Genomic DNA, 11598 nt, shown 5'->3' on the forward strand with positions numbered 1-11598 from the left:
ACTTTAGAAGACTAAAATTACCCATGCGTTAGTTCTTCTAAACAAACGATAGGTCAATCACTTTCCTAAAACTGTAGATTGCCATTTTATTCAAGTTGACATGCTGCTCATACATGTCTTATAAACTGTCTTTCGGAGAATGTGAAACGACATTCATTTACAATGGTGTCTCTGTCCGTCCGTTCGTCCGTTTGTCCGTTTGTCTATCTGTGCACCAGGTACATCGTAGAATCAGTTGGCAACATCAGGACGCTCACCATCAACAAGTGTAGCCTGGCTGACGACGCTGCGTACGAGTGTGTGATTGGGGACGAGAAGTCCTTCACAGAGGTGTTTGTCAAAGGTACGCCTTGTTCTCACTCGTCTACACTCAAAAGTTACTATTTAGAACCTAAAAGGGTTCTTCGACTGTCCCCGTAGGAGAACCCTTTGAAGAATACTTTTTGGTTCCAGGTTGAATCATTTTGGTTCAAGGTAGAACCCTTTTGGGTTCCAGGTAAAACTTTCCCACAGAGGTTCAACATGGAACCCAAAATGGTTCTACCTGGAACCAAAAAGGGTTCTTCAAAGGGTTCTCTTATGGGGACCGCCGAAGAACCCTTTTGGAACCCCTTTTTTCTAAGAGTGTGGAGTTGTGATTTGTTGATGCCATGTATCATAAAGTGTACCTTTATTGTAAAGTGTTACCCATGTATCCTTTATTTAACGAGATGACTCCCATTTACATAGTCATCTTTTTTTGCAATTCAACTTTGACCATGAGAATCATCCAGTATCCATATAACGACAATAATCATAAAACAAAAAGATTTTGAATAATGTAAAAAAATATATATATTACAAAAATATTTGCAGTTGTGTACGCTCACTGTCACACATTTTTCAAAACGACTTTTCCCCTGAGGGCCACCGTGTAGCCAATGTACCAAGAAATAAACACAATGCTTTTTACACTGCACTTACGATACTGTCCCAGTGTTAAGGAACATGAAAATGGTGTCTTCTTGCTGTTGTCCTCTCCAGAGCCCCCGGTCACCATCACCAAGCTGCTGGATGATTACCACGTGGTGGTGGGAGAGAGAGTGGAGTTTGAGGTGGAGGTGTCTGTGGAGGGAGCACACGTTAACTGGTCAGTAAACCTTTCAGTAATGCTTTATTTTACAGTCCCCTTTAATTTGGTATCTTTATTCTATTTACATGGTGTTAACTAAGAAACGGTGTAGTAAAAATGTATACTTTATACTACTGACCTCAAAGTTAAATAAAAAGTAAAGTAAGTTCAGCTTGGAAGGCCTGAACCATTTTATGTTCCTAGTGTCTTCACAATTCACTCAGGTGTTTCTATCACCTACTCTCACTCCTCAGGATGTTTGAGGACCAAGAACTCTCCAGGGACTGCCATAAGTACCGCTTTAAGAAGGACGGGTTGAAACACATGCTCATCATCCAAGAGGCTACGCTGGATGACATTGGAATGTACTGGTGCTTCACCAACGGCGGGCGAACCAAAGGAGAGCTGGAAGTTGAAGGTACCATTCTTTGTTCTCGGGAAAAGATGAGACATATTTTTCGGTCTTCATGTTGATTCAAATTCGGTTCTATATCTGCGGTGGATTTTTGTTGTAATGTCGTGGACAAACACTTGTCGGTATGCTAGTTTGGGTATCCTCTCACTTTTCCCTCTCCCTCTCTCCCTGTCTCTCTCTCTCTCTCCGCATTCCTCTCGCTTTCCTCTCTATCCCTGTCTCTCTCACTCTGCCCTCACCCTATTGCCCCCCCCCCCCCTCAGAGAAAGAACTGGAGGTGTTGCAGAACATCGCTGACCTGACGGTGAAGGCCGAGGACCAGGCCATGTTCAAGTGTGAGGTGTCTGATGAGAAGGTGACAGGGAAATGGCTCAAAGATGGCGTGGAGGTGCTGCCCAGCAGTCGCATCAAGCTGACCCACATCGGAAGGTACGGGACGGGAGAGACGTGGGGACAGGTTACGTGTCAAGTGACTTTAGATTGTAATAATGTTTTTGTATCAACTTCTGATGATGTTTTACCTACAGAATGTGTTATGGTCATATGTAACCACATGGACTGTCTGTCTTTTATTTTCAGTATGTATTGTATTCTAGAATGACGAGGAGCTGTGACTGTGTAATTCGCTATTGAACTAGAATGTGGCAATTATCTCAACTTCCTCATCCGTAATGTGTTTTAGAATCCATCGGCTTACCATAGACGACGTCAAGCCCGACGATGCTGGAGACTATACGTTTATCCCAGATGGATATGCCCTCTCACTGTCCGCAAAACTCAACTTCCTGGGTGAGAGAAAGAGAGAGAAAAGATGAGAAAAATATCTCGATTTTTTTAAATTACAAATTCGCCAACTTTGGAGAAATTTACATCATGCCTATACATACTGTTTAAATGGAAATAAAGTCCCGTAACATCAGTTCAAGTCACATATGAATAAATACATTTTGTCTTCCTTTCAACAGAAATTAAGATCGACTATGTCCCCCGCCAAGGTAGGTTTTCTAAATTACTGCTATAAACATAATGTCATAAGTATTGATTCACATCAATATATGTAATATATCAATGTACAGTGCATTCGGAAAGTATTCAGACCCCTTGACTTTTTCAATTTTTTGTTATGTTACAGCCTTATTCTAAAATTGATCAAATAAAATAAATTCTTCATCAATCTACACAAAATACCCCATAATGACAAAGCAAAAACATGCTTTTAAAAATGTTTGCAAATGTATTAATAATACAAAACTGAAATATGATATTTACATAAGTATTCAGACCCTTTACTCAGTACTTTGTTGAAGAACCTTTGGCAGCGATTACAGCCTCGAGTCTTCTTGGGTACAACACTACAAGCTTGGAACACCTGTATTTGGGGAGTTCCTCCCATTCTTCTTTGCAGAGCCTCTCAAGCTCTGTCAGGTTGGATGGGGATAGTCGCTGCACAGCAATTGTTTCGGTCTCTCCAGAGATGTTCGATCAGGTTCAAGTCCGGGCTCTGGCTGGACCACTCAAGGACATTCAGAGACTTGTCACGAAGCCACTCCTGCATTGTCTTGGCTGTGTGCTTAGGGTTGTTGTCCTGTTGGAAGGTGAACCTTCGCTCCAGTCTGAGGTCCTGACCACTCTGGAGCAGGTTTTCATCAAGGATCTCCCTGTACTTTGCTCTGTTCATCTTTCCCTCGATCCTGACTAGTCTCCCAGTCCCTGTTGCTGAAAAACATCTCCACAGCATGATGCTGCCACCACCATGCTTCACCGTAGGGATGGTGCCAGGTTTCCTCCAGATGTGACGCTTGGCATTCAGTCCAAATAGTTCAATCTTGGTTTTATCAGACCAGAAAATGTTGTTTCTCATGGTCTGAGAGTCTTTAGGTGCCTTTTGGCAAATTCCAAGCAGGCTTTCATGTGCCTTTTACTGAGGAATGGCTTCCATCCAGCCACTCTACCATAAAGGCCTGATAGTAGTTGACCTTCTGGAAGGTTCTCCCATCTCCACAGATGAACTCTGGAGCTCTGTCAGTGTGACCATCGGGTTCTTGGTCACTTCCCTGACCAAGGCCCTTCTCCCTCGACTGCTCAGTTTGGCCGAGCGGCCAGTTTTATGAAGTGTCTTGGTGGTTCCATTTGTAAGTCGCTCTGGATAAGAGCGTCTGCTAAATGACTTAAATGTAAATGTAAATGTTCCAAACTTCTTCCATTTAAGAATGATGGAGACCACTGTGTTCTTGGGGCCCTTCAATGCTGCAGAAATGTTTTGGTGCCCTTCCCCAGATCTGTGCTTTGACACAATCCTGTCTCGAAATGTGGTAAAAGTCAAGGGGTCTGAATACTTTCCCGAATGCACTGTGTATATGTATGTATGTATGTGTGTGTCTGTGTACGTTGATTATCAATATACTGTAGATATAATAGTCTTACATTTACATTTACATTCACACCGTTATTTGCCTTGTGTATAAAGACCCACCCAAGATCCATCTAGACACCACCGGCAACATGGTTTCCCAGAACACCATCATTGTGGTGGCTGGCAACAAGCTGCGCCTGGATGTGGAAATCTCTGGAGAGCCTCCTCCCACTGTCGTCTGGGCAAAGGGAGACACGGTGGGCACTTCCTGTAGTAATTCATATAAGTATGTGTGGAAGTCAGTTGCTAATTCCTAATTCCTTTGTCTTGGGTGTTTCTGGTATGGTTTACATGTATATACAGATATGATATACCTTTAATCAATTGACATATTCATGAAACCAAACAAACCTTATTTTTAGGCTAACATACTTTTGCTCGTGGGCGTGTTTTGATTTCTTGTCTCTTAGGCAATCACAGCTGTGGAGGGGCGTGTGAGGATAGAGAACCGGAAGGACCTGAGCTGCTTCGTCATAGAGGGGGCGGAGAGAGAGGATGAGGGCAACTACTCCATCATTGTCACCAACCCTGCCGGAGAGGACAAGGCTCATCTGTTGGTCAAGATTGTTGATGTGCCTGACTGCCCTGAGAATGTAAAGTGTACCTCGGTGGGAGAAGACTGTGCCACCATGGTCTGGGAGCCACCCAAGTTCGACGGAGGCGTCCCAGTCACAGGTACAGTCAAGATTTGTTCATGGTTTTTAAATACTGAAATACTTTAATGTTAAAAACATGAGTAACCCCTTTTAGTAACAGAACAATGTGGTGGATGGATGGGTCACTCATTCTCTTCCTCTCTCTCATTCAGGCTATCTCATGGAGAGGAAGAAGAAGGGCTCCACCAGGTGGACGAAGCTCAACTTTGACGTGTACGAGGGGGTGACGTACGAAGCCAAGAGGATGATTGAGGGCGTGTTCTATGAGATGAGAGTGTACGCCGTCAACGGCATTGGCATGTCTCAGCCCAGTCTCAACTCCAAACCCTTCATGCCCATCGGTGGGTGGAGTCTCAAACGGATCTCATCATTTTCTCCCTGTCACTATTGGTTGTCTCTCGCATCTTCCTGGATTGCTCAGTATTGTCCACCCTCACTTTTAGTAGTTTTGTCTCCCTCACTGCCTCTGTCTTTTGTGTCTTCTTTCTTTCTCTCTCTCTCTCTCTTTCTTTCTCTTTCTGTCTCTGTATCTATCTCGTATCTCCCTCCGTGTCTTTTGCCTCCTTCTCTTCCCACCACAGCTGCAACCAGTGAGCCTCTGGGCCTCAAGGTGCATGATGTCACAGACACCACATGTACCCTGAAGTGGCTGGCCCCTGAGAAGATCGGTGCCGGAGGCTTGGACGGATACGTTATTGAGTACTGCAAGGAGGGAGGTGAGGGTGTGAGACAAAATAAGACTGTTATCCCTTTTGAATGGGAATTTCAATTAGGCCTAGCTGTGTCTAAACACAGATTTGTGTCAGTTCAACAATGGCATGAAATGAATGTTGTCCAAAAACATGAATTTGTTGTGTATTACAAGTTGTGGTAACATAGCTACCGAAACGGTCAGTTTCCTACGCCCTGTGTCAAACGCCATAGTCTATCATTGTTAAACTTTATATATCTTTTTCAAACCTCATTTATCACTGTTAAACCTCATTTATCACTGTCAAACCTCATTCATCACTGTCAAACCTCATTCATCACTGTCAAACCCCATTCATAACTGTCACACCTCGTTCAAGGTCAAACCTCATTTATCACACTGTCGAACCCCATTCATCGCTGTCAAACCTCATTCATGGTCAAACCTTATTTATCACACTGTCAAAACCTATTTATCTTGGCCATACTGTACCTCATTTATCACTGCCAAATCTCATTTATCCTGGTAAAGCCGACTTTGTCATTGTAAAACCTAATTTATCATGGGCAAACCTTACGTATAACACGGTCAAAACTCCTTTATCGCTTCCACCGCAGTCTGTTTCCCTTTCTTTTGGTCCTAGACACGGAGTGGGTGGTGGCGAACACTGAGCTGGTGGAGAGACAGATTTACACAGTCCGCAACCTTCCCACCGCGGAGAAGGTCAACTTCAGAGTGGTGGCCGTGAACATTGCTGGACGCAGCCCCCCTACCGGCCTGACCCAGCCCGTCACTATCCGCGAGATCGTGGGTGAGTTCTCTGTCGCCCGTAGGAATAGGACTGTGTGTCCTGCCGAACAGGACCCTGTTGTATTGTATGTGGTTCATTTCAACATCAATCTGGTGTGGATGACGTAAACCACTTATCTCAATCCCTCTCTCTCTCTCTCCCCATCTCTCTCTCTCTCTCTTTCTCTCTCCCCATATCTTTCTCTCTCTCTCGCTCTCCCCGTCTCTCTCTCTCTCCCCATCTCATGCTCTCTCTCTCTCTCCCCATCTCTCTCTCTCCTCATCTCTCCCCCTCTCTCTCTCTCCCCATCTCTCTCTCTCTCTCCCCCTCTCTGCCTCTCTCTCTCTCTGTCTCTCTCCATTAGAACTGCCCAAGATCCGCCTCCCTCGCTACTTGAGACAGAAGTACCTTAGAAGAGTGGGCGACAAAATCAACCTGACCATCCCCTTCCAGGTCAGTTGTTCAAAGTTACCCATTAAACCAAGGTTTGCATTTTTGTTTGTTTATTTAACCTTTATTTAACAAGGCAAGTCAGTTAAGAACAAATTCTTATTTACAATGACGGCCTACATATGACGTATGTTCCAAAGCTATCTTGAATGCTGTGACGTCTACAGAATCACTCTATTTGGGACAAGCTTGAACAGCTTATCAGGTGCCCATTATCGAGTGAAGTTGGTTTACCAGGTACCACTGCAGTTAGTCCTTGACAGCTATTGTTTTGTCCTTCATTTGTTTCTATTCTGAACAAAGTATTACCTTGTGTCTAATAGGGTAAGCCACGTCCCAAAGTGCAATGGTACAAGGACGGGGAAGAGCTTGACACTCGAGTTGCCAGCGTACGCAATTCTGAAGTGGACTCTATCCTGTTCATCCGCTCGGCTGAGAGATCCCATTCTGGGAAGTACGAGTTGGTCCTGCAGATTGAGAACATGGAGGCCAGGGCTATTCTGGAGATCAGGATCGTAGGTAAGAGATGAAAGACAACTGTAGACATAAGTGTCCTCCCTTCTTCCATCCGTGTAATGGCTAATGAACACAACCCAGGATCATAGTGAAGTGGATGGCTAAGTCATTTAGCATCGCTACAGACTTCCTGAGAACTGAAGTAGCTACTGTTACCCCCAGAACCAGAAATGGCTTGGCTTTTTGCGTTGTTGTGTCGCGGGTTCGAATCTACGAAGTAGACAGTATACTTGCTCTAGGCCGCTGTATTGTCTTACTGTAGTAAATATCGTGTCATTTTTTCATCCTAAACGTTTAAAAAAAATGACCATATATTTTTGTCCAATCAGAGACACCCGGGCCTCCCGAGGTAGTGAAGGTCACAGATGTTTGGGGCTTCAACGCTGCGCTGGAGTGGAAGCCGCCAAAGGACGACGGCAACTGTGAGATCACCGGTTACACAATACAGAAGGCGGACAAGAAGACAAATGTGAGCGAGGAGGGCATATACAGTAGGGACAAAGGGATCAAATACTCCATCCCCCAGTATGCAAAGCAACGCTATGGGCTACTGTATAGGATTGTGAATTTATGGAATGGGAATAAAAAAATAACTAGAACCAAATCAAATTATTTGGTAATGGACACTGTGGACTTTTTAAAGTAACTTGAAACACCAGATCACTACAACTAACCACTCTCCTCATTACTCTCTCTCTCTGTCTCCCCACCCCCACCCCTCTCTCTCTCTCTTTCTCCCCCGCACCCCCCCCTCTCTCTCTCTCTTTCTCCCCCCACCCCTCTCTCTCTCTCTTTCTCCCCCCCACCCCTCTCTCTCTCTTTCTCCCCCACCCCTCTCTCTCTCTCTCTCTCTCTCTCTCTCTCTCTCTTTCTCCTCCCCACCCCTCTCTCTCTCTCTCTCTCTCTCTCTCTCTCTCTTTCTCCTCCCCACCCCTCTCTCTCTCTTTCTCCCCCCCACCCATCTCTCTCTCTCTTTCTCCCCCCCACCCCTCTCTCTCTCTCTTTCCCCTCCCCACCCCTCTTTCTCTCTCTCTCTCTCTCTCTCTCTCTCTCTTTCTCCTCCCCACCCCTCTCTCTCTCTTTCTCCCCCCCCACCCCTCTCTCTCTCTCTTTCTCCACCCCACCCCTCTCTCTCTCTCCCCCCCCCCCCCTCTCTCTCTCTCTTTCTCCCCCCACCCCTCTCTCTCTCTTTCTCCTCCCCACCCCTCTCTCTTTCTCTTTCTCCACCCCACCCCTCTCTCTCTCTCTCTCTCTCTCTCTTTCTCCCCCCCACCCTCTCTCTCTATTTCTCCTCCCCACCCCTCTCTCTCTCTTTCTTTCTCCCACCCACCCCTCTCTCTCTTTCTCCCCCCCACCCCTCTCTCTCTCTCTCTTTCTCCACCCCACCCCTCTCTCTCTCTCTCTCCCCCCCACCTCTCTCTCTCTCTCTTTCTCCACCCCACCCCTCTCTCTCTCTCTTTCTCTCTTTCTCTCTCTAGGAATGGTTCACTATCTACGAGCACAACAGGAGGACAAACTGCACAGCCTCAGACCTGATCATGGGAAATGAGTACATGTTCCGCATCTTCAGCGAGAACCTCGTTGGAAAGAGTGAGGATTTCTGCCTCAGCAAGGACACAGCCATCATACCTAAGATAGGTGGGTATGTCTGTGTGTGTGCTGTACATACTTACATGCATTATGTCAACAGGGCCTATAGTATCTTCAATGCCTACAGTATTTTAACAGAGAAATCCATTACAGTATTAATTCATTACCACTCCCGTTCCTTTCCTTCAGGATTGGAGTACAACCCACCTCCATTCAAGGAGAAGGATATGCAAAGCGCCCCCAAGTTCATACAGCCCCTGCTTGACAGGTCTGTCGTGGCAGGCTACAGTACCGCCATCAGCTGTGCTGTCAGGGGCTTCCCCAAGGTATGTCTTTTGGGAGAAGTAGTCCGAATACTCTAACTGTAGGTGCAAAGGGGGGGGGGGGATTATGGCTCTGTCCTAAATGTCTCCAATTACCTTGTCATCATCTTCATGGCCACTGACCTGAAAGGATGTGTATACATATTCAGGATTCTTTCATCGTCATGAATGCACATTAGAGTGAATTCAATAAAAAAACAATGTTAACCAACCAGAAATATAATTTATACTGTATGGTAAATTCATACATGCACATTTCTGAATATTCATAGAGGGATTAATAGTGCATTCGGAAAGTATTCAGGCCTCTTGTGTATTTCCACATTGTGTTACGTTACGGCCTTATTCTAAAAGGGGTTTAAAATCTCATCAATCTCACTAAACTACACACAACACCCCATAATGACGAAGCAAAAACTGTTTTTTAGAATTTTTCGCAAATGTATTAAAAATAAAAACAGAAATATCACATTTACAAAAGTTCTTCAGACCCTTTACTCATTACTTTGTTGAAGAACCTTTGGCAGCGATTACATCCTCAAGTCTTCTTCGGTATGAAGCTACAAGCTCGGAACACCTGTATTTGGGGAGTTACTCCCATTCTTCTCTGCAGATCCTCTCAATCTCTGTCAGGTTGGATGGTGAGCGTTGCTACATCTCTCCAGAGATGTTCGATCAGTTTCAAGTCCAGGCTCTGGCTGGTCCACTCTAGGACATTCAGAGACTTGTCATTAAGCCACTCCTGCATTGTCTTGGCTGTGTGCTTAGGGTCATTGTCCTGTTGGAAGGTGAACCTTCTCCCCAGTCTGAGGCCCTGAGTGCTCTGGAGCAGGTTTTCATCAAGAATCTCTCTGTTCATATTTCCCTCTCTGTTCATACTCTCCCTGCCGCTGAAAAACATCCCCACAGCATGATGCTGCTACCACCATGCTTCAGCGTAGGGATGGTGCCAGGTTTCCTCCAGACGTGATGCTTGGCATTCAGGCCAAAAAGTTCAATCTTGGTTTCATCAGACCAGAGAAACTTGTTTCTCATGGTCTGAGAGTCCTTTAGGTGACTTTTGGCAAACTCCAAGAGGGCTTTCATGAGCCTTTTACTGAGGAGTGGCTTCCGTCTTGCCACTCTACCATAAAGGCCTGATTTGTGGAGTGCTGCAGAAATGGTTGTCATTCTGGAAGGTTCTCCCATCTCCACAGAGGAACTCTGGAGCTCTGTCAGAGTGACCATTGGGTTCTTGGTCACCTCCCTGAACAAGGCCCTTCTCCCCGATTGCTCAGTTTGGCCGGGCGGGCAGCTCAAGGAAGTGTCTTGGTGGTTCCAAACTTCTTCCATTTAAGAATGATAGAGGCCACTGTGTTCTTAGGGACCTTCAATGCTGAAAAAAAAAATAATCATACCCTTCCCCAGATCTGTACCTTGAAACAATCCTGTCTCGGAGCTCTAAGATATTTCTGTTTTTGCAAAAAATTCTAAAAACCTGTGTTCGCTTTGTCATTATGGGGTATGGTGTGTAGATTGAGGCTGTAACGTAACAAAATGTGGAAAAAGGGTCTGAATACTTTCTGAAGGCACTGTATATACCTACGCATTTCTAGACATTTACAAGCATTTCAAATGGCTTACTCGCGTTTTTATAAAGTGATATCATATTTTTGTTAAGTCCTTCCCCTTCATTTGTATTACATTGAAGGCCATTAAGGCCACATACTTGTCATGAAGCCACTGACACAAGTCTCTCTTTGGCTCCCACTTAGCCTAAGATCAGGTGGCTGAGGAATAAGATTCCCCTGGACGAGAACCCTAGGTTCCTGATGCAGAACAACCAGGGGGTTTTGACCCTGAACATCCGCAAGCCCAGTCAGTATGACGGGGGCAAGTTCACCTGCAAGGCTATCAACCCTCTGGGGGAGGACGTCGTGGAGTGCACCCTGCTCGTACGAGGTATGGATGGAGAGGGACAGGGGGGAAGGGAGGTGGAGGAAGAGTGGGGGTGGAGTACAGGGATGGGGAAACGGATTGAGGGAGAAAAAAAAGATGCCGATGTGAGGTGTAGAGAGAGGGGTTGGGCGGGGGAGGGATTGGTGAGAGATAAGGTGTAGTGCAAGCTAAAGATAGGAAGTGTGGAGCGAGGGAGGGTGGAGGGAAGGAGAGGGGTGGTGGGCGTAGGGCGGGAGAAAGGGATGACAGAGAGGGAGTGCCGGCTGGAGATATGAGGTACGGAGAGAGGTGCCGGGGAAAGGAGGGAAGGATAGAGAAAAGGAGGGATGAAAGGAGAGAAAGTGGAGTGCAAGCTGGAGGTACAAAGTATGGAGGGAGGGAGGGATTGAGAGGAGGGTTATGGAGGAAAGGACTGGGAGAGCGAAACAGGGAGTAGAATGATAGTCATTGTAATGGAAACAACACCATGGGTTCAAAAATACAACTTTTTTATATGACTGATGGATTGATTAAATGTCTTCATTTTTTCATCTTCTCATAGCTCTCAAGGACAAGGAGGATGGAGATGAGAAATGAGCTGCAGAATGTTCACAAAACATTCACAATGTTTCAGTAGGTTTTGAAGCATGCATTGAAATAAAAAATACTTGAAGTTCTGGCTGTTTTGGCTCTCCTTATTTCCTCTTGAGCATATTTTATATATTT

At 45.5% G+C, this 11598-nt stretch overlaps 1 protein-coding gene across 2 annotated transcripts in view; it reads left to right on the plus strand.

Moving 5' to 3' along the window:
- The window catches only part of LOC129855630 (myosin-binding protein C, fast-type-like), a 51482-nt gene extending 39933 nt beyond the window's left edge, over positions 1-11549 (plus strand). For both annotated transcript variants that reach the window (XM_055923501.1, XM_055923509.1), the window contains 18 exons: positions 219-343; positions 1024-1129; positions 1366-1529; positions 1790-1955; positions 2209-2315; positions 2492-2521; positions 3994-4136; positions 4350-4614; positions 4748-4936; positions 5177-5311; positions 5930-6097; positions 6441-6529; positions 6850-7045; positions 7372-7511; positions 8521-8680; positions 8822-8958; positions 10710-10896; positions 11435-11549. In XM_055923501.1, the coding sequence (XP_055779476.1) occupies positions 219-343; positions 1024-1129; positions 1366-1529; positions 1790-1955; positions 2209-2315; positions 2492-2521; positions 3994-4136; positions 4350-4614; positions 4748-4936; positions 5177-5311; positions 5930-6097; positions 6441-6529; positions 6850-7045; positions 7372-7511; positions 8521-8680; positions 8822-8958; positions 10710-10896; positions 11435-11469 (2542 nt within the window). In that variant the 3' untranslated portion in view covers positions 11470-11549. The remainder of the gene's footprint in view (positions 1-218; positions 344-1023; positions 1130-1365; positions 1530-1789; positions 1956-2208; positions 2316-2491; positions 2522-3993; positions 4137-4349; positions 4615-4747; positions 4937-5176; positions 5312-5929; positions 6098-6440; positions 6530-6849; positions 7046-7371; positions 7512-8520; positions 8681-8821; positions 8959-10709; positions 10897-11434) is intronic.
- The last annotated feature ends 49 nt before the right edge of the window (positions 11550-11598 follow it).

This window comes from Salvelinus fontinalis, chromosome 1, assembly GCF_029448725.1.
Source record: "Salvelinus fontinalis isolate EN_2023a chromosome 1, ASM2944872v1, whole genome shotgun sequence".
Classification (NCBI taxonomy): Eukaryota; Metazoa; Chordata; class Actinopteri; order Salmoniformes; family Salmonidae; genus Salvelinus; species Salvelinus fontinalis.